Here is a 22,139-nt window from a genome sequence, read left to right as displayed (position 1 = left end):
GTCTATCTTCCCGTCCCTTTGGATTCACTTCTCCGCCAGTCCTACCTTTCAGAAAGTGGTTGATTTTCTGTTTCTAGAATTGCTGTTCTTCTTCTCTTCGATCTTCCGTTGGATTTTTAGGTGTTTGCAATCTTTAGATAAGCTATCTAGCTGATCTCCCGCAACCTGAAGTAGTCTCAGCTGCTACTTCTCCGCCATCTTGACTCCTCCCCGATTTTACTGTATCTTTTGCATGCTGGGTGAGAAGGTAACAGATGCCTCTCCCTTCTCGTATCTTCTGGCATAGGTACGACAGCTCTCGGGCCTGATCCTGAATCAGGGAATCATATTTCCCAGGCCAGGAGGCTGATCTCGGTTCCTCTGCCAGCTTCCCTTCCACTCCAGTTTTCGGGAGCTGGGCCTCTAGCTGGGACACTCTGGATCAGACTCTCCAGATCCTTTTTAGCCTGAAGCTCTGGGGGATAGAAAGCCCCAGGGCCATCAGACAGCCACCCCTCATCCTCATCAGTGACACTGTGAGGTGAAGATCCCTCGAGGGTGTCAACGGCCTTCAGCTTTTGCGGTCTCTCCAGACTAGATGAATAATCACTAGTAACTGAGAGAGACCAGACCCAGCTCTTGAGGTTCTGGATGATCTTGTTGGCATTCTGCAGCTGGGCCTTCAGGTCTCTGATGTCCTTCTGCAGGAGAGAGATGTCTTCCGACTTTCCGTATGCACAGAACTCCTCCTGCTTCCCTCGAGAGCTCTCCAAGGGCTTCTTCCCTGGGGGGCTAGCCGCTGAGGAGCCCAGGCGCCCCTCCGTCAGGGCTGTTCCCCTGAGGCTGTCGTGTTCCTCACACTCGGGACTGGTGCTCTCCTCCCGTTCAGCTTCATTCTCATTTCGGCCGCAGGTCTCATAGCCCAGATCCTGGAGGTCCACCTGCACCTGCTTGCTGTCCTGCTTCACCAAGGATTCACTAAGCATGACTCTGTATTTCTCCAACTGGTTGGCCTGGGCAAAGACCGTGGCTTCTGATATCAGCAGCTTTTCCTGGAGGTCCTGGTAGCATTGTCTGCACTGGGCCAGCTGGGAGCGCAGGTGCTTGGTGGATCCAGGAAGGCTAAATTCTGATGGAGTCCCAGGGTCTTGGGCCTGGGGCCGGTTATCCAGTTGGTGGCTGTCCACGGCGAGGGCAGCCCCAAGGTCAAGACTCTGGGGTCTGGGGCAGAGTGTTATGGTCAAGTGCTCCTCTTCCTGGCATCGGGGCTTCTCAGGAGAACAGACCAGCTCTGTGTTCATTCTGTGGATCGCCCGGACCAGGCGAGCAAGGAGCTCTGGGATAAGCTTGCTATTCCCATCCTTGCTGCTCAGCACGAGCTGTTCTTTGAGGCTGATAATGTTGTGGGCATTCTTCAGTTTTTCCTGGAGCTTTCTGAATTCAGCCTGAAGGCCATTCTCATTCAGACCCCCTCTGGCTACCACAGTTTCCACTGCCACCTCGCCCTTCTCCTTGTCTTCCTCGATCTCCCATCCGTCAGACATTGCTTCTCCCATCTGCTCTTTCAGCTCTGCATTCTCAAGGCAAAGGCTCAGCATGGTGTTCCTGATGTGGGCCACAGAGGAGAATCCTGCTTCCTCAATTTGAGCCTTTAGCTCTTTCAGTTGCTCTTTCAGTTCCCCCTCAGCTCTCCTCTTCTCCTCTAAGTGTTGGTGGATCTCTGCCCTCAGGTGGAGCATTTCCTCCAGAAGACCTCTGTTATTGTCCCCTCCTGCTGAGGAAGGAAGAGGAAGACATACATTCTGGGTCTCCACAGCTGCCAGGCTTTTCTCCAAGGCCACCTTGATGAGACAGGACCAGAGTGTGGATGCTGATTTCTTCTCTCCCTGGGGAACCGAATCTCCTGAGAGGCTTCTTAGAAGACAGAAAATTTCCTTCACGCCACACTATATGTCACTGTTAACTTTTTAAACAAAGCTTTATTGTTTTGGTATTTTTTTAAAGATTTTATTAATTTATTTGACAGATCACAAGTAGGCAGAGAGAGAGAGAGGAGGAAGCAGGCTCCCCGTTCAGCAGAGAGCCCGATGCCGGGCTTGTTCCCAGGACCCTGGGATCATGACCTGAGCTGAAGGCAGAGGCTTTAACCCACTGAGCCACCCAGGCGCCCCTGTTTTGGTATTTTTTTAAAGATTTTATTTATTTATTTGACAGAGATCACAAGTAGGCAGAGAGGCAGGCAGAGAGAGAGAGAGAGAGAGGAGGAAGCAGGCTCCCCGCTGAGCAGAGAGCCCCATGTGGGGCTCGATCCCAGAATCCCGAGATCATGACCTGAGCCGAAGGCAGCGACTTTAACCCACTGAGCCACCCAGGCGCCCCCTGTTTTGGTATTTTTAATATGGTTTTTTATTGTACTATATTACAGCTTCATATTCTTTCACCTTAAAATTGCTATGAAATTTGTTCTGTTATCTTCCCATAATTGCTACCAGAATTAATACTGCTAATACTGAAAGAGCTAATCCAGGAATTTAGTAGAATCATCTATTTTTATTTTTATTTATTTTTTTAAGATTTTATTTGACAGAGAGAGAGATCACAAGCAAGCAGGCGGGGTGTGGGGGAAGCAGGCTTCCTGCTGAGCAGAGAGCCCGATGTGGGGCTCGATCCCAGGACCCTGAGATCATGACCTGAGCCAAAGGCAGAGGCTTAACCCTCTGAGCCACCCAGGCACCCCTATCTATTTTTATTATTGCTGAATTAATAAGGCAAAAGAAATCCTTTCTGATGATTGCTTTTAGTTGGTCATAACTCTTATTTTCCCCCTTCATTCTGTTGATAACACTTCTTTGATTATGTTAAAAATTCAGGAATTATCTTGTGGCATACTTCTTTGCCTTTTAATATTGGTAAACTCTGATGTTATTTCTTTGGGTCTTTCAGCTTCTCTCCATTTTCCTGTCATCTAGATGCTGTTGATTTCTTAGTCTTTCTCTCCAACCCTTCTGTTAAGGCTGTATGTCCCCCTGTACTCTGTTTCTCCAGAGCACAGCACGTGTACATCAGCAATAACTTGTCCTCGAATTTATTCTGTGTTGACCTCTTGCCACCTGTTGGTGAGTTCTAGGAGCAGTCTTGAACATATTTGTATCTCTAGGGTTAACTGAGGCCTGTATAAGTAGTCAGCTAATAACATTTTCTGTGAATGAAACAATGCTAGGCATTCAGTAGGTTAATTCTTTCCATTTCCCTCACCCTCAGGTAGAGCACTGGAATAGAAGGTTCAGATTCTCCATAGAAAGTTAAATAATGCTGTAGAGACTATTATGTGACTTTCATTCCTGAAAATATCCTAGTGAGTAGAACAGAAACGGGAGATACCCTTTATGTGACTGAAATGTCTTCTTGTAGAGGAACATCTGATTTCTTTTTTAGAAGATAAAAAATGCAAGGTAGGATTGTGTGCCAGGTTTACAACGTATCTGATATGCAGAAGGACCTGTCAAAAAGAAGAAGACATCTAGCATATGAAATTCTTTAAGGTATTTTGGATTTCATCTAAGATGTGTTTTATCTTTTGGTCAACCAGTTGCTGCCATTAATGTTCTAAATTAAGTGTCTTAACATAAATTTATTATTAATGAAATTCTCTTAAAATTCAACCTCAGGGGACAGAGTTTCATGAATCTTTCATATAGTTGTTTGTAGTGCTGGGAGATACCATCATTTTAAAAACTAGAGAGGGTGGACTTAGTGGGGCAGAGGAAAAACAGGTGAATGAAACTCAAATTTAAAGATTTCCTCTTTACAATGTGAAATTATACTTCATCCCTTGGGTGACATCTAGAGTGACCTGCCATTTCCTGAGATCATCATGTAGCAGAAAGGGTTAATAATTATTATTTTAGACACTGAGCCTATTTCATTTCATATAGACAAATATTTCCAAATTGCCCTTCATAGGGAATATACCAATGTTTATGCCTACCTACACCAGTCTATTTTTTATTAGGTTCAGTTGGCTATGTGTAGTACATCATTAGTTTTTGATGTAGTGTTCAGTGATTCATTAATTGCATATAACACACAGTGCTCATCACGACACGTGCCCTCCTTGATACCCATCACCCAGTTACCCCATCCCCCCTCCCCGAGTTCCTCTCTGAAACCCTGAGTTTGTTCCTGGAGCCCATAGTCTCTCAGTTTGTCTCCCTCTCTGATTTCTCCCCCTTCAGTTTTCCCTTCCTTTCCCTTTGGTCCTCCACGCTATTCGTTATGTTCAACATATAAGTGAAACCATGTGATATTTGTCTTTCTCTGCTTCACTTATTTCACTTAGCATAATCCCCTCCGGTTCCATGCATGTGGATGCAAATCCTTTCTCATGCCTGAGTAATATTCCATTATACCACATCTGCTTTATCCATTCATCTCTTGAAGGGCATCTTGGCTCCTTCCACAGTTCGGCTATTGTGGACATTGCTGTTACGAACATTAGAATGCATGTGCCCCTTCTTCTCACTACATCTGTATTTTAGGGGTAAATACCCAGTAGTGCAATTGTTGGGTCATTAAGTCATTATTTTTAACATCTTGAGGAACCTCCATACTGCAAAACCAGTCTTTAGAATGTTGATCTTTTTATGTCAGATTTTAAAAGATGTACTACAATAGAGCTGTAATTGGCATTTTCATTAATTATATGGAGTGAAATTAAATATCTTCTCCTATATTAAAAAAAATACTTTCTCTAGTAGTTAATCACATCCTTGCCAAATTCTTTACTCACCATGCTTGCATAAGTAAAAGCCACAGGTTCCATTAATTATGTGATAGGACCATATAAAGTGGGTGACCTTGTTCTTATTTTCCCTTAGGAAGAAAGTATTAAAGCTGAGTTTTGTTTACTACACACCTCTAACGGATTTTTTCAGTTGAATTGTACCATTAGTAATCAGATGTAGTCATTTTGGGGAGTTAAAAATAATGAAATAGATTATTTGATGTTACAAAGAAGTGAAAAATCTCCCATTTTCCAGATCCCTTGTTTCTCTTATATTATCCTGTGAACTTACCAAGTGATCAGATAAATCAGGATGTTTTTGTAAATAGATGGGCATCTCCTGAATGGGTCCTGGGTGTAAACAGATGTGGTCAAAATTCCAAAAAAAAGTATGTGTGGGACACCTGGGTGGCTCAGTCAGTTAAGTGTTTGCCTTTGGCAAATTCCTGGGTCCTGGGATTAAGTCCCACATCGGACTCTCTGCCTGCTGCTCCCCCTGCTTGTGCTCTCGTGCTCTCTCTCTGGCAAATGAGTAAATAAAATATTTTTAAATATTTTAATATTTTAATATTTCATCACATGAACTCTCAAGGAAACAGATATACAGTGAGCCTCTCTGTAGCTGCCATCTTACTGTGTTTAAGTGGATACATTTCACTTAATGAGCTTATCCTTCATGTTTCATCCTTTCTGTGCTGCAGAAATGATTTTAGGCTCTCACCTCAAATTTTGCCACCCTTCACAGTCCTGAAAGTATGTTAAAGACCAGCTGTTCTTAAACCTGAGATTTATGTCCATGTAACTCCTAGAAATTATGAACTAGGTGATGACAAAGACAGAGGTGTCAGAAGTAAGGAAATGAGACAAAATAGAAAGATATTTGGAGAACTTGGTTGCTAAAGGATTTTCAAGAAGAACAAAAGAGAGACTCTTGTTTTTTTTGTTTGTTTTGTTTTGTTTGTTTTCCTGCTTTTTAAAAATTTGTTTAATTTATTTTCAGCATAACAGTATTCATTGTTTTTGCACCACACCCAGTGCTCCATGCAATCCGTGCCCTCTCCAATACCCACCACCTGGTTCCCCCAACCTCCCACCCCCTGCCCCTTCAAAACCCTCAGACTGTTTTTCAGAGGAGACTCTTGTTTTTTATTATTTTGAAATAATCACAATTAGCTAAAAAGTCATAATCAGTTGTAAAAAATATGAAATGACAGCGATAATAAGAAAGTTATGGTTCAAGTAATGTGAAGCCTGGGGTAAAATCTTCATGGATGTGGAAACACAGCCCTCACTAGTTAGAATGGCAAATTGCCAGTATTAGTTCTGCTATGACAAAGGTTCAATTTTTTTAAATTTTGATGAAAAATCGTGTTTCATGCTACTATCGCAGAAAACAACAGACTTCAGAATTTACGCAGCTAATATCACATACTTTGATTATTATATAACCGATTTTTTTTCCTGTTTGGGCAATTAGGTAGATGTGTTTGCCTGTACCCTCTCTCTACATAAGTTAATGCCTTTTGTATACTTTTTAAAAAATTTTTTTGTTAGATTTTAAGATGCTTAAGTTTAATGATTCTTGGTTTATAAAAGATCTTCACATCTTCTTATATAAAATGTGAAGAATTATTAGAGGAATAAATAAAGGAAAAAGAATGTTAGGCTTTATAAAAATACACTATTTCCAAAAGTGAGATATTACTATGTGCCTATCCCAAGTCCCCAATTTAGTTTTATCCACCAGAACTTTTGGTCTCTTAGAACTGATTATATTGTTAACATGTCTTATCAATCACACGTGATACAAAAGCGGTATCTTGAATCTGTGCTTAATTTTGGGGAAGTATTTCTTTAAATGGATAATGCTGATTTGTTTTTTGAAAAGATTTACATAAATTGTAACAATGGGGAAGATTTTTTTCACAAGGACTTTCAGACTGTTTCCTAGGTACCTAATAGTATTTGCATGAAGTAATCCATATAACGGGTAAGTATGATGATCTGTAAGGTAGTGAGTATATCAAGATTCCAGTGGACTAAATTATGACAGAACTAAAGGGCAAATGTCTTGAGGTAAGATGATGAAGTTGAACCTACTGTCCAGATCAGATAAGAGTAGAAGGCTGGTACTCATGGTTAATTTATGAACTGGTTATATCCTGTGATCATTTACCAAAAATTTTAGTTCCTTTATTATAAACAAATAATGTTTAGCATTCATGCTAATCCTTCTTTTCTATATTTTCACTTATATTAAGTTTATTTGGTCACAGATTTTATGTGGCCAAATGTATTGATACTTTCTTTTATAACTTCTGTTGTTTGAAAAATCTGTCACTCATCAGTAATACCACTCATATATGTTTTCTTCTGAAATATTTAATGCTTTAATGGTTTTGTTAAAAAGAGTAAACACTTTTACTAATAGGGTTCATTTCGGTGTATGTGTTGAGATGTGTAGGTAGGTTCTGCTCAGTAATTTTTTCTAAGATATTTTTATTTTCCATCGATTATTCTTTTGTAGACAACACAGCATTTAATAATTATATTTTTGGCCGCCGCCGCCGCTGCTGGTGTCGCCGCCGCAGCCGCCACCTCCGAGCTGCAAGCGGAGCGGAGGTCGGGACCGATCGCGAGCGCCGCCCGCCCCGCCGCCCCGCCGCCCCGCTGGCCGCCCCAGGGCCCGGCCAGCTCTACCGGGGCGCCCCGCGCCCCAAGCCCGCCTGCCCCGGCGGGCCCAGCCTGGCGTGACTGCCTGCCGCCACGCTCCTCCTCTTCCTCCTCCTCCTCCCGCGCTCCGCGGCCCGCCGCCTCCTCTGCCCGCCCCCGCCCCCGCCCCCGCGGCCCCCGCCGCGCCGCCGCCCTCTGTGCCCGGCGACGCCCCACCCACACCCCTGTCCCGCCCGCCATGCCCGGCCTGGCCGCTGGCAGCAGGGCCCGGGTCTACGCGGAGGTGAACAGCCTGAGGAGCCGCGAGTACTGGGACTATGAGGCTCACGTCCCGAGCTGGGGTGATCAAGATGATGACCAACTGGTTCGAAATCTTGGGCGGGGAAAGTACAGTGAAGTAGTTGAGGCCATTAACACAACCAACAATGAAAGAGTGGTTGTAAAAATTCTCAAGCCGGTGAAGAAAAAGAGGATAAAACGAGAGGTTAAGATTCTGGAGAACCTTTGTGATGGAGCAAATATCATTAAGCTGATTGACACTGTGAAGGACCCTGTGTCAAAGACCCCAGCTTTGGTATTTGAATATATCAATAATATAGATCTTAAGCAACTTTACCAGATCCTGACAGACTTCGATATCCAGTTTTATATGTATGAGCTACTTGAGGCCCTGGATTCCTGCCACAGCAAGGGAGTCTCGCACAGGAATTTCACATGTCCTGAGAGATCACCAGCAGAAAAAGCTGCGACTGATAGACTGGGGTCTGGCAGAGTTCCACCATCCTGCTCAGGAGTACAATGTCCTGTAGCCTCGAGATATTTCAAGGGCCTGGAGCTCCTTGTGGATGATCAGATGTATGATTACAGCTTGGACATGTGCAGTTTGGGCTGTATGTTAGCAAGCATGATCTTCCGAAAGGAGCCCTTCGTTCACGGACAAGACAACTATGACCAGCTTGTTCGCATTGCCAAGGTTCTGGCTACAGATGAGCTGTATGGGTATCTGAAGAAAGACCACATAGACCTAGATCCGCACTTCAACCATATCCCAGGACAACATTCATGGAAACACCGGGAAAACTTTATCCATAGTGAGAACAGACACCTCGTCAGCCCCGAGGCTCTAGATCTTCTAGACAAACTTCTGCGATACGACCATCAACAGAGACTGACTGCCAAAGAGGGCATGGAGCACCCGGACTTCTACCCCGTGGGGAAGGAGCAGTCCCAGCCTTCTGCAGACAACGCTGTGCTTTCCCAGTGGCCTCATGCAGCCCGTTGAAGACTTGGAAGGCGATGGGTCATGCAGCATTGATGCTTGCCAATAAAACCGACCAACCAAACCCAAATCTTGAAGTTAAACTACAGTGTGATAAAAAGAAATTCTAGTCATTCCTTCTAAATGCAAAGAAGAGTAAAGACCTAGCTGTCAAAAAGAAAGAACTCCCCCAGTACTAGTCTACAGGGTGCTGCCCTTGTGGCGGCAGGACCATGCCAAAAGTTCAGGATCTGAGGGAACACTCCCTTTGGAATGCATGGGGGAGGAGAGACTCAGAGTTGTTGTCCATTTACCTTTATTTAACAGGAGGCCACTGATGAATTAACCCGTTCAGTCAACAAGCTCTGAATATCTGACTTCCTGTCTACTCCATTGTGGTCTGGGTTTCCTTTGGTATGAGATTCAGGCTCAAGATTTAGCAAAACTTCAGCAGTCTATACTGACACACCAGCCTCATTTATGAAAAGGAGATATTAAAACAGTGACAGTATTTTTTTAAGCTCTTTTACAAATTCATGTTTTATGTATTTTTTTATGACATGAGCCCTCTGGGAAATGGACCTCACCCCTGCAGTTTCCATCTAAGTGTATTCATTTGGGAGCACACTGCGGGCGCTCACAAGAGGCCCCTTTGCCATCAGCAGGCATCACTTGAAACCTTGTGACGCCATGAACAGGTCCCTCTGTCTCACTAGAAGTGTGATGCGAAGTGTGTAACTTGGAGCTCACTGTAACTTTTGTTGATTTGCCTGACCATAAAACCTTGTTGCTATTTTTTCCGTGTAGCCTTTTTTTAATTTTTGCAGCCTTGTAAGGAAAACCTCACCATTTCCCAGCACATCCATCCCTGTGTGTGTGCCTGTTTTCATGCACCTCTCTAAAATAGAGACTTTCTGGTCATAACCATAAAGAAAGCTGGAAAGTCAGTCTTCAGGCAGGTTGGGGAATAAGGGAAACATCCTATTAGAATGTATTTAGGAAAAGACCTATTGAGTGAGAAAAATGTACTCTTCCCCCATCCCCCACCCTTTTTGCCTTTTTATCCCCGTGAGAAGCAATTTCCCTCTATAATCAGGGTAAGCTGCATTTGGAAGCTCCAAGAGGTCATATGCGAACGTGATGGCAGAGCTGTCCTTCTCATGGGCAGGGACTGGGGTCGTGTGTGCAGGTCCGGCCCGTTCCCCAGTGACTGAGCAATCATCATCTGGGGATCTGGGGGGTTAGTTGGAGCTCCTGGAGCCAGTGTCAAAGCTTGGGATCCATTGTGCCAGCCTTCATGTTAGCAAAGGAAGCTAGATTCTGTCTTAAAAAGTAAACAGGCTGATTTCATTTTGGGGACTTGTCACCAGTCTGATTTGCAAGCAGTCTCCTCCCCCAGCTGCAGAGCCATGTCACAGCTATGGGGACTTCAAGCTAGGCTAGAGCTCAAGGTGTCAACCCACATCAGACCGTAGGATTTCTTTATTAATTATTTAATAATGCCACACATTTTTATAAGGTTATTGTTTGTTTGAAAACATCTGTACATTCCATATTCCAATAAAATTGTATTGGTATTGGTAGTAAAAAAATTGTATTTTTACATTTGTGAATTATATATTTTATACTTTATTATCTAATGCTGAAAGCTTCATTTGTTAATCTTTTTTTTATTTATAAACATATAATATATTTTTATCCCCAGGGGTACAGGTCTGTGAATTGCCAGGTCTACACACTTCACAGCACTCACCATAGCACATACCCTCCCCAGTGTCCATAACCCCACCCCCCCTCCCTCCAGCAACCCTCAGTTTGTTTTGTGAAATTAAGAGTCACTTATGGTTTGTCTCCCTCCTGATCCCATCTTGTTTCATTTATTCTTTTCCTACCCCCCAAACCCTCATGTTGCATATCCACTTCCTCATATCAGGGAGATCATATGATAGTTGTCTTTCTCCGAATGACTTATTTCACTAAGCATGATATCCTCTAGTGCCATCCTCGCCAGCATCTATCATTTCCTGACTTGTTAATTTTAGCCATTCTGACTGGTGTGAGGTGATATCTCATTGTGATTTTGATTCGTATTTCCCTGGTGGCGAGTGATGTGGAACATTTCTTCATGTGTCTGTTGGCCATCTGGATGGCTTCTTTGCAGAAATGTCTGTTCACGTCCTCTGCCCATTTCTTGATTAGATTCTTTGGGTGTTGAGTTTGCTAAGCTCTTTATAGATTTTGGATACTAGCCCTTTATCTGATAAGTCATTTGCAAATATCTTCTTAATTAATTTTTTAATTTTTTTATAAACATATATGTATTTTTATCCCCAGGGGTACAGGTCTGTGAATCACCAGGTTTACACACTTAACAGCACTCACCATAGCACATACCATCCCCAATGTCTAAAATCCCACCACCCTCTCCCAACCCCCCCTCCCCAGCAACCCTCAGCCTGTTTTGTGAGATTGAGTTGTTTATGGTTTGTCTCCCTCCCGATCCCATCTTCTTTCATTTTTTCTTTTCCTGCCCCCCAAACCCCCACGTTGCATTTCCACTTCCTCATATCAGGGAGATCATATAATAGTTGTCTTTCTCCAATTGACTTACTTCGCTAAGCATAATACCCTCTAGTTCCAACCACGTCGTTGCAAATGGCAAGATTTCATTTCTTTTGATGGCTGCATAGTATTCCATTACATATATATATATATATATATATATATATATATATAATCACCTCTTCTTTATCCATTCATCTGTTGAGGGACATCTAGGTTCTTTCCATAGTTTGGCTATTGTTGACATTGCTGCTATAAACATTCGGGTGTACGTGCCCCTTCGGAGCACCATGTTTGTATCTTTAGGGTAAATACCCAGTAGTGCAATTGCTGGGTCATAGGGTAGCTCTATTTTCAGCTTTTTGAGGAACTTCCATGCTGTTTTCCAGAGTGGTTGCACCAGCTTGCATTCCCACCAACAGTGTAGGAGGGTTCCCCTTTCTCCACATCCTCACCAGCATCTGTCATTTCCTGACTTGTTAATTTCAGCCATTCTGACTGGTGTGAGGTGGTATCTCCTTGTGGTTTTGATTTGTATTTCCCTGGTGCCAAGTGGTGTGGAGCATTTTTTCATGTTTCGGTTGGCCATCTGGATGTCTTCTTTGCAGAAATGTCTGGTCATGTCTTCTGCCCATTTCTTGATTGGATTATTTGTTCTTTGGGTGTTGAGTTTGCTAAGTTCTTTATAGATTTTGGATACTAGCCCTTTATCTGGTAAGTCGTTTGTAAATATCTTCTCCCATTCTGTCAGTTGTCTTTTGGTTTTGTTAACTGTTTCCTTTGCTGTGCAAAAGCTTTTGATCTTGATGAAATCCCAATAGTTCATTTTTGCCCTTGCTTCCCTTGCCTTTGGTGATGTTCCTAGGAAGAAGTTGCTGTGGCTGAGGTCAAAGAGGTTGCTGCCTGTGTTCTCAAGGATTTTGATGGATTCCTGTCTCACATTGAGGTCCTTCATCCATTTTGAGTCTATTTTCATGTGTGGTATAAGGAAATGGTCGAATTTCATTTTTCTGCATGTGGCTGTCCAATTTTCTCAACACCATTTGTTGAAGAGGCTGTCTTTTTTCCATTGGACATTCTTTCCTGCTTTGTCGAAGATTAGTTGACCATAGAGTTGAGGGTTTATTTCTGGGCTCTCTATTCTGTTCCATTGATCTATGTGTCTGTTTTTGTGCCAGTACCATACTGTCTTGATGAGGACAGCTTTGTAATAGAGCTTGAAGCCTGGAATTGTGATGCCACCAACTTTGGCTTTCTTTTTCAATATTCCTTTGTCTATTCAAGGTCTTTTCTGATTCCATATAAATTTTAGGATTATTTGTTCTATTTCTTTGAAAAAAATGGATGGGATTTTGATAGGGATTGTATTAAATGTGTAGATTGCTCTAGGTAGCATAGACATTTTCACGATATTTGTTCTTCCAATCCATGAGCATGGAACCTTTTTTACATTCCTTTGTGTCTTCCTCGATTTCTTTCATGAGTACTTTATAGTTTTCTGAGTATAGATTATTTGCCTCTTTGGTTCGGTTTATTCCTAGGTATCTTATGGTTTTGGGTGCAATTGTAAATGGGACTGACTCCTTAATTTCTCTTTCTTCTGTCTTGTTGTTGGTGTAGAGAAATGCAACTGATTTCTGTGCATTGATTTTATATCCTGACACTTATTTGAATTCCTGTACAAGTTCTGGCAGATTTGGAGAGGAGCCTTTTGGGTTTTCCACATGTATTATCATATCATCTGCAAAGAGTGATAGTTTGACTTCTTCTTTGCCAATTTGGATGCCTTTAATTTCCTTTTGTTGTCTGATTGCTGAGGCTAGGACTTCTAGTACTATGTTGAATAGCAGTGGTGATAATGGACATCCCTGCCATGTTCCTGACCTTAGCGGAAAAGCTTTCAGTTTTTCTCCATTGAGAATGATATTTGCGGTGGGGTTCTTGTTCTTTCTTTTAGTAATGTATTGTGTCACATTGATTGATTTGCGGATGTTGAACCAACCTTGCAGCCCTGGAATAAATCCCACTTGGTCATGGTGAATAATCCTTTTAATGTACTGTTGGATCCTATTGGCCAGTATTTTGGTGAGAATTTTCGCATCTGTGTTCATCAAGGATATTGGTCTGTAATTCTCTTTTTTGATGGGATCCTTGTCTGGTTTTAGGATCAAGATGATGCTGGCCTTATAAAATGAATTTGGAAGTTTTCTTTCCATTTCTATTTTTTGGAACAGTTTTGGGAGAATAGGAATTAGTTCTTCTTTAAATGTTTGGTAGAATTCCCCTGGGAAGCCATCTGGCCCTGGGCTTTTGTTTGTTTAGAGATTTTTGATGACTGTTTCAATCTCCTTACTGGTTATGGATCTGTTCAGGTGATCTTTTTCTTCCTGGTTCAGTTGTGGTAGTTTATATGTCTCTAGGAATGTATCCATTTCTTCCAGATTGTCGAATTTGTTGGTGTAGAGTTGCTCACAGTATGTTCTTATAATTGTTTGTATTTCTTTGGTGTTGGTTTGATCTCTACTCTTTCATTCATGATTTTATTTATTTGGGTCCTTTCTCTTTTCTTTTTGATAAGTCGAGCCAGGGGTTTATCAATCTTACTAATTCTTTCAAAGAACCAGCTCCTAGTTTCGTTGATTTGTTCTATTGTTTTTTTTAGTTTCTATTTCATTGATTTCTGCTCTGATCTTTATGATTTCTCCTCTCCTGCTGGGTTTAGGCTTTCTTTGTTGTTCTTTCTCCAGCTCCTTTAGGTGTAGGGTTAGGTTGTGGATTTGAGACCTTTCTTGTTTCTTGAGAAAGTCTTGTGTCGCTATATATTTTCCTATCAGGACTCCCTTTGCTGTGTCCCACAGATTTTGGACTATTGTGTTTTCATTATCATTTGTTTCCATGAATTTTTTCAATTCTTCTTTAATTTCCTGGTTGACCCATTCATTCTTTAGAAGGATGCTGTTTAGTCTCCATGTATTTGGGTTCTTTCCAAATTTCCTCTTGTAATTTGAGTTCTAGCTTCAGTCTGGTCTGAAAATATGCAGGGAATGATCCCATCTTTTGATACTGGTTGAGACCCGATTTATGACCCAGGATGTGGTCTATTCTGGAAAATATTCCATGTGCAGTAGAGAAGAATGTGTATTCTGTTGCTTTGGGATAGAATGTTCTGTATATATCTGTGATGTCCACCTGTCCAGTATGTCATTTAAGGCCTTTGTTTCCTTATTGATCTTTTGCTTGGATGATCTGTCCATTTCAGTGAGGGGGAGTGTTAAAGTCCCCTACTATTATTGTATTATTGTTGATGTGTTTCTTTGATTTTGTTATTAATTGGTTTATATAGTTGGCTGCTCCCATGTTGGGGCATAGATATTTAAAATTGTTAGGTCTTCTTGTTGGGCAGACCCTTTGAGTATGATATAGTGTTCTTTCTCATCTCTTATTACAGTCGTTGGCTTAAAATCTAGTTTATTTGATTGCCACCCCAGCTTTCTTCTGTTGTCCATTATCATGGTAAATTGTTTTCCACCCCCTCACTTTAAACCTGGAGGTGTCTTCAGGTCTAAAATGAGTTTCTTGTAGGCAGCATATTGATGGGTTTGTTTTTTTATCCATTCTGATACCCTGTGTCTTTTGATTGGGCATTTAGCCTATTTACATTCAGGGTAACTATTGAGAGAATTGAATTTAGTGCCATTGTGTTGCCCATAAGGTGATGTTACAATATATTGTTTCTGTTCCTTTCTGATCTACTACTTTTAGGATCTCGCTTTGCTTAGAGGACCCCTTTCAATATTTCCTGTAGAGCTGGTTTGGTGTTTGCAAATTCTTTCGGTTTTTGTTTGTCCTAGAAGCTTTTCATCTCTCCTTCTATTTTCAATGATAGCCTAGCTGGATATAGTATTCTTGGCTGCATGTTTTTCTCGTTTAGTGCTCCAATTATATCATGCCAGTTTTTTTCTGGCCTGCCAGGTCTCTGTGGATAAGTCCACTGCCAATCTAATGTTTTTACCCTGTATGTTACAGACTTCTTTTCCTGGGCTGCTTTTAGGATTTTCTCTTTGTCGCTAAGACTTGTAAATTTTACTATCAGGTGACAGGGTGTGGACCTATTTTTATTGATTTTGAGGGGGGAATCTTTGCATCTCCTGGATTTCGATGCTTGTTCCCTTTGCCATATTAGGGAAATTCTCTACAATAATTCTCTCCAATATACCTTCTGCTCCTGTCTCTCTTTCTTCTTCTTCCAGAATCCCAATTATTCTAATGTTGTGTCGTCGTATGGTGTCATTTATCTCTCGAGTTCTCTCCTCGTGGTCCAGTATTCGTTTGTCTCTCTTTTGCTCACCTTCTTTATTCTCTGTCATTTGATCTTCTATATCACTAATTCTTTCTTCTGCCTCATTTGTCCTAGCAGTAAGAGCTTCCATTTTTGATTGCACCTCATTAATAGCTTTTTTTATTTCAGCTTGTTTAGATTTTAGTTCTTTTATTTCTCCAGAAAGGGCTTTTATCTCTCTGGAGAGGGTTTCTCTTATATCTTTAATGCCTTTTTCGAGCCCGGCTAGAACCTTGAGAATCATCATTCTGAACTCTAGATCTATCATATTACCAATGTCCATATTGATTAAGTCCCTAGCCTTTGATACTGCCTCTTGTTCTTTTTTTTTTGTGGTGAGTTTTTCCACCTTGTCATTTGTCCAGATAAGAATATATGATGGAGCAAATGAAATACTAAAAGGGTGGCAAAGTCTCCAGGAAAACGTGCTTTAACCAAATCAGAAGAGACCCCAAAACATGGGAGGGAGAAAGGGGATAAAAAAAGAAGTTCAGAATAAAAAATTTAAAAAAGAAAACAAATAAAGAAAAAAATATTTAAAAAGAAAAAATATATGTATATATTAGACTGGTGACTAGAGCACGGTCACTCACTTAATTTTGGGAGTATTTTGGTCTCTTAGAAGAAACTATCTCCCAAAATTTTAAAGGATGAAAACATATATAAGGGTAGACACAATGAAGGGATGGAATAAGCCTATAAAGATGAGAAGTTTTTTTAATTTCTAAGAAATGAGTTGACAAAGCAAGTTGGTTGAGAGAATAAAGAAAAAGAAAGTGGAGAGAATTTGCTTGGGCTGGAAACTAGAACAAGCCCAGAGCTAGACTTAGGGTATATTTTGATCTATTAGGAGAAGTTGTACCCCAAGTTTTTTAGAAGAAAAACCCTATGTGTATACAAAAAATATGTTAGATACAATGGAGGAAAAAATATGACTATAATAACAAAGGTTCAAAAAAGATTATTAGTTTTTTGAAAGGTATTGTTAAGATAAACTAATTAAAAAATGTTAAAAGAGGAAAGGGTAAAGGTTAAAAAAAAAAAGGAAAAAACTTTAGCAGAAAAGAAAAAAAATATATTAACTGCAAGACTAAAGAATTATGGGGAGAAAGCCATGAATTCTTTGCTTTGCTTTCTCCTCCTCTGGGCTTCCGCTGTTCTCCTTGGTAAGTGAACTTGGTCTTGGCTGGGTTTCTTGTTGATCTTCTGGGGGAGGGGCCTGTTGTAATGATTCTCAAGTGTCTTTGCCCAAGGCAGAATTGCCCCACCCTTATCAGGGACCAGGCTAAGTAATCTGCTCGGGTTTGCTTTTGGGAGCTTTTGTTTCCTGAAGGTTTTCCGTAGAGTTCCAGAGGATGGGAATGATAATGGCGGCCTCCCAGTCTCCGACCCAGAGGAGCTGAGAGCTCGGGGCCCCGTTCCTCAGTGCGCCCTCAGAGAAAAGCACTCAATCACTCCCGTCTCCCTGGCCTCCGGCCGCACTCCGAGCTCACCCATCCTGTGACCAGTTCAAGGTAACCCTAAGCTGAGAGCTCACTCCTCAGCTCTGGCTCTGTAGCTGGCTTCCCCGTTCTAATACCTGTGAGCTCTGTGACACTCAGACACCCCCAATCCTTCTGTGACCCTGCAGGACCTGGGGCTACGCTGACCCCTTGTGGACTTCACCCCGGTTTAGCCTCTGGAGCGATGTCCCTCAGTGGAGCAGACTTTTTTTTTTTCTTTTTCTTTTTTTTTTTAAAGATTCATTTCTTTATTTGACAGACAGCGATCACAAGTAGGCAGAGAGGCAGGCAGAGAGAGAGAGGCAGAGAGAGAGGGGGAAGCAGGCTCCCTGCTGAGCAGAGAGCTCGATGCGGGGCTCGATCCCATGACCCTGGGATCATGACCTGAGCCGAAAGCAGAGGCTTTAACCCACTGAGCCACCCAGGCGCCCCTGGAGCAGACTTTTTAAAAGTCCTGATTTTGTGCTCCATTGCTCCACTGCTTGCCGGGAGCCAGCTCCTCCCCCTGCGGTTATTTTCCCGTCGCTTTGGATTCACTTTTCCACCAGCCCTACCTTTCAGAAAGTGATCGATTTTCTGTTTCTAGAATTGTTGCTCTTCTTCTCTCTGATCTCCTGTTGGATTTTTAGGTGTTCTCAATGGTTAGATAAGCTATCTAGCTGATCTCCTACTACCTGACGTAGTCTCAGCCTGTTACTTCTCCGCCATCTTGACTCCTCCCCCAATTTTTAAATTTTTATTTTATTATGTTATTTTGATAAATAATGTTTATCAGAAATATTATTCCATGGTAAAAAATTACTTTAGGAAGGGTGTAGTGAAAAAAAAGAAAATCTGCCTTTGTTGTACAGACATTTACTTTGAAAAATTGTTCAGAAACACTAGTTATTGATTAAGGTCGTTTTGATAAAAATCAGTTCTTTTGAAAGTACTTTTTTTTGCTCTTATAAAAAGATATGGGTATTTATCATCTCTCTACATTTAGTATATTTTATAAATATTTAGGGGACATTTTGAAGTAGTATTATTTATTTGTAGGTCAAAAAGCAAATTGATTCTATGGATGACCCTGATGACTTAACTCCGTCATCTGAAACAATTTCAGAGGATTTCCACATGCCTTGCTCTAATTATATGATTTGCATGTAGCTAATTGAACAAATTGGCATGGACTGTAAAGGTAAGACCATTGTGTAAATATGAAGCCTTTGTATGTACATTACTATAGTAATATGTGCACTTCTTGTCTAGTGTTGCACCATACAACACTGATGTGTTATAGAGCTACTCATCTCAGAAATACATTTTATGTGAAAATAGAGAAATGTTGAATACTTTTCACCCAAAAGCTGTAATTTCCACCATACTTTTTGTCATGGGAATGGCACACCTGATGTGTGTTAACTCTCCTCTTCTGTGCCTTCACCCAAGGTCAGGTTACCACTATTTTTGTCCTAAAATACTGAAATGACCTCAGGACTGTTTTCCCTGTCATTCCACCTCCCAGAATCTTGGTCTACACTGCAACCATAGTTACCATATATTTTTAAAATTTATATTTCATCACATTACTCCCTTGCTTAAAGCTTAGCTATTACTTCTCATCGTTCTGGGGTGAAAGACCACAGTTCTCAGCTTCATCTTGGATTGTTTCATATCTATCTTTCTGTATCTCAGCCACTGTTTTAGACATTTTTTCTTATAATAGAGCTTTTTTCCCCTCAACAGCTTTAGTTAGGGCAACCGCACATGTATGAAGTGTATAATTTGATAGTTTTGACATATGTATATGCATATAAAACCATAATTGTAATTCAGGCAGTTAATAACACTTAAGTCTTGTGTCTCTTTGTATTCCCTCATTACGAAACTGCCGAATGGTTTTCTAAACTAGTTGCACCATTTTCAACTCCCACCAGCAATGTATGAGAGTTCTGATTTCTCCCTATATATTCATGAACACTTAGTATTGTCAGTTTTTTAAATCTTAGATGTTCCAGTGGGTATGTAGTATATTTCCCTAATAACTTATCATGTTGAGCATATCTTTGTGGGCTTATTTGCCATCTGCATATCTTCTTTGAACTGTCCAAATCCTTTGTCATTTTAAAAATGAGGTTTTCTTACCTGTTGAGTTTTGAGAATTCTTTGTGTATTCTAGATATAGTTCCTTTATCACCTGTATTTTTTTTTTGCAAAGATTTTCTCCCAGTCTGTGACTTTTCATTCTCTCAGCAGTATCTTTTGAACAGCAGTTTTTCTTTTTGATGAAGTCCAGTTTATACATTTGTTCTTTTATGGATTTTTGCTTTTGGTGTTCCTATCTAAGAAATCTTTGCCTAGCGCAAGGTCAGAGGTTTTCTCTCATGCTTTCTTTTAGAAGTTTTGCAGTTGAATAACAAAGTTTTATGTTTTAGGTCTTACATTTAGATCTGTGATCCATGAGATCCAGTTTGCATTCTTTTTTTTTTTTTTAAGATTTTATTTATTTATTTATTTGACAGAGAGGGAGCACATGAGCAGGCGGAATGGCAGGCTGAGAGAGAGGGAGAAGCAGGCTCTCTGCTGAGCAGAGAGCTGGACACAGGGCTCAATCCCAGGACCTGAGATCATGACCTGAGCCGAAGGCAGAGGCTTAACTGACTGAGCCATGCAGGCGCCCCCATTTTGAACTCTTTTTTATTTATGATACAGGGTATGGATCCAGGTTCATTCTTGAACTTGGTAAGTTTGCTTATTAGTTTTAGTAGCTTTTTTAAAAATTCTGTCAGATTTTTCTACATTACCAAAGTTTATCAAACCTTTTTTTTTTTAAGATTTTATTTATTTATCTGACAGACAGAGATCACAAGTAGGCAGAGAGGCAGGCAGAGAGAGAGAGGTGGAAGTAGGCTCCCCACTGAGCAGAGAGCCCGATGCGGGGCTCGATCCCAGGACCCTGGGATCATGACCTGAGCCGAAGGCAGAGGCTTTAACCCACTGAGCCACCCAGGCACCCCTATCAAACCTTTTTTAACTACTATTTTACTAATTTCTTAAGGTGGAGCCAAAGGTCATCAATTTGAGACTTTTCTTCTTTTTTAGTATATACATTCAGTGCTATAAATGTTCATATGAGTGCTGCTATTGCAAGATTCCAGAAATTCTTATGTGTTATACGTTCATTTCCATTCAGTTCAGAATATTTTCTAATTTCTTTTTTCTTTACTTCTTTGACCCAGGGGTTATTTAAATATTTTATTTATTTGAGAGAGAGAAAGAAAGAGAGAGAGAAAGAACATGAACTGGCGGGGGGGGGGGGAGAAGACTCGCCTCTAAGCAGGGAGCACGATGCAGGACTAGATCCCAGGACCTGAGATCATGAACCGAGCCAAAGGCAGACACTTAACCGACTGAGCCACCCAGGCGCCCTGATCCAGGGTTTATTTAGATGTGTATTAACTAGTTTGCAAATATTTGAGTATTCCCCAGAGATATTTTTATTCTTGATTTCTAATTTGATTTCTTTGTGGTCACAGAACACAGTCATGACTTCAGTTCTTTTGACTTACTCCTTTTATTATAATTTATTTTATGACCCAGAATATAGTCTCTTTTGGTAAGTGTTGCATGGATGCTTGAGAAGAATGGTGGTGTTCAAGTCTACTATATCCTTGCTGATTTTCTGCCTATTGAAATCTCAGACTATAATTGTGAATTTGCTTGTTTTTCTGAAGTTCTGTCAATTTTTACTTTATGTATTTTGAAACTATTAATAGATGAATAAACATTTAGGATTATTATGCTTCTTTCAGTTGACCTTTTTATCATTATAAAATGAAATTATTTATTGCTGCTAATGTTTTTTGCTTTGAAATCTGTTTTGTCTGGTATTAATGTAACTGCTCAGGCTCAGCCTTCTTTTGCCAAGTGTCAGTTTGGTCTGTCATATTTCTGGCCTCTTAACACATTTTTTTTTTAATTTAAAGTGCATTTTTTTAATAGGTGGCAGATAGCTGGGTCTTCCTTTTTTATCCATTTTGGCGGTCTGCCTTTTCATTGAGGCTTTTAGACCATTTTCATTTTATGTGATTATTGCTGTAGTTGATTTGAATCTGTCATTATGTTGTTTGACTTCAATTTGTCCTTTCTGCTCTTTGTTCCATTCTCTTCTTTTTCTGCTTTCTTTTAATCAATCAATTTTTATGATTTATTTTTATTTATGTGTGTATGTGTTTGTTTGTATTTTGCTTACTAGCTATAACTCTTTAGTTTTGCTATTTTGGTGATTAGAGCTTAAAGTATGTGACTTAAGCATCATAGTCCTCCTTCTAGTAATGTTATAACACATCATATGTCGTTTAAGAATATTATAATGGGGGGCACCTGGGTGGCTCAGTTGGTTGGACAACTGCCTTCGGCTCAGGTCATGATCCCGGAGTCCCCGGATCGAGTCCCGCATGGGGCTCCCAGCTCCATGGGGAGTCTGCTTCTCCCTCTAACCTTCTCCTTGCTCATGATCTCTCTCTCAAATAAATAAATAAAATCTTAAAAAAAAAAAAAAAGAATATTATACTGGTTTACTTCCTTTTCTTCACTCCTAGCCAGATCCTTCTGGATCTGTTGGTTTATAGTTTTCATTAAGTTTAGAAAGGTTTTGGCCATTTTTTCTTTTCTTTTTAAAAAGATTTTCATTTATTTGAGAGAGAGAAGGAGAGAGAGAGAGAGTGCATGAGCCACGGGGGAGGGGCAGATGGGGAGGGAGAAGCAGACTTGCCTCTAATCCGGGAGTCCAACACGGGGCTTGATCCTAGGACCCTGAGATCATGAGATCATGACCTGAGCTGAAGGCAGACGCCCACTGACGAATCCACTCAGGTGCCCCCGTCATTTTTTCTTTGAATATTTTTTTCTAGTTCCTTTACTCTGCCTCTTTGGGGAACTGTATATTAGCTACTTGAGGTTTTCTCACAGTTTTCTGATGTCAAATTTCAGTCTTTTATTTTGTGCTGGCTAATATGTGTTTATTCCAATCCAGTGTGTTTTTCATGTCTGACATAATTT

General features: G+C 40.8%; 3 protein-coding genes across 3 annotated transcripts in view; 2 read left to right on the top strand and 1 right to left on the bottom strand.

Moving 5' to 3' along the window:
- Positions 1–3,042, bottom strand: part of LOC116877570 (myomegalin-like) — a 10,577-nt gene extending 7,535 nt beyond the window's left edge. The window contains 3 exon segments of the mRNA XM_032874335.1: positions 226–419; positions 421–1,893; positions 2,981–3,042. Coding sequence (XP_032730226.1) covers positions 226–419; positions 421–1,893; positions 2,981–3,042 — 1,729 coding nt within the window.
- A 4,621-nt stretch (positions 3,043–7,663) lies between these two features.
- On the top strand, positions 7,664–8,717 carry LOC116877569 (casein kinase II subunit alpha'-like). Its single transcript, XM_032874334.1, is given in 3 exon segments — positions 7,664–8,143; positions 8,145–8,236; positions 8,239–8,717. Coding segments are annotated over 3 exon segments (1,041 nt in total). The 5' UTR covers positions 7,664–7,673.
- Positions 8,718–8,731: 14 nt separating this feature from the next.
- LOC116877568 (ankyrin repeat domain-containing protein 26-like) overlaps positions 8,732–22,139 on the top strand; it is a 62,147-nt gene continuing 48,739 nt past the window's right edge. The window contains 2 exon segments of the mRNA XM_032874332.1: positions 8,732–8,791; positions 18,135–18,276. Coding sequence (XP_032730223.1) covers positions 8,732–8,791; positions 18,135–18,276 — 202 coding nt within the window.

The sequence above is a fragment of the Lontra canadensis genome, unplaced genomic scaffold (assembly GCF_010015895.1).
Source record: "Lontra canadensis isolate GAN:19392208 unplaced genomic scaffold, GSC_riverotter_1.0 scaffold53, whole genome shotgun sequence".
Classification (NCBI taxonomy): Eukaryota; Metazoa; Chordata; class Mammalia; order Carnivora; family Mustelidae; genus Lontra; species Lontra canadensis.
The sequence above is the reverse complement of the archived record's forward strand: the minus strand, read 5'-3'. Positions and strand labels throughout refer to the sequence as shown.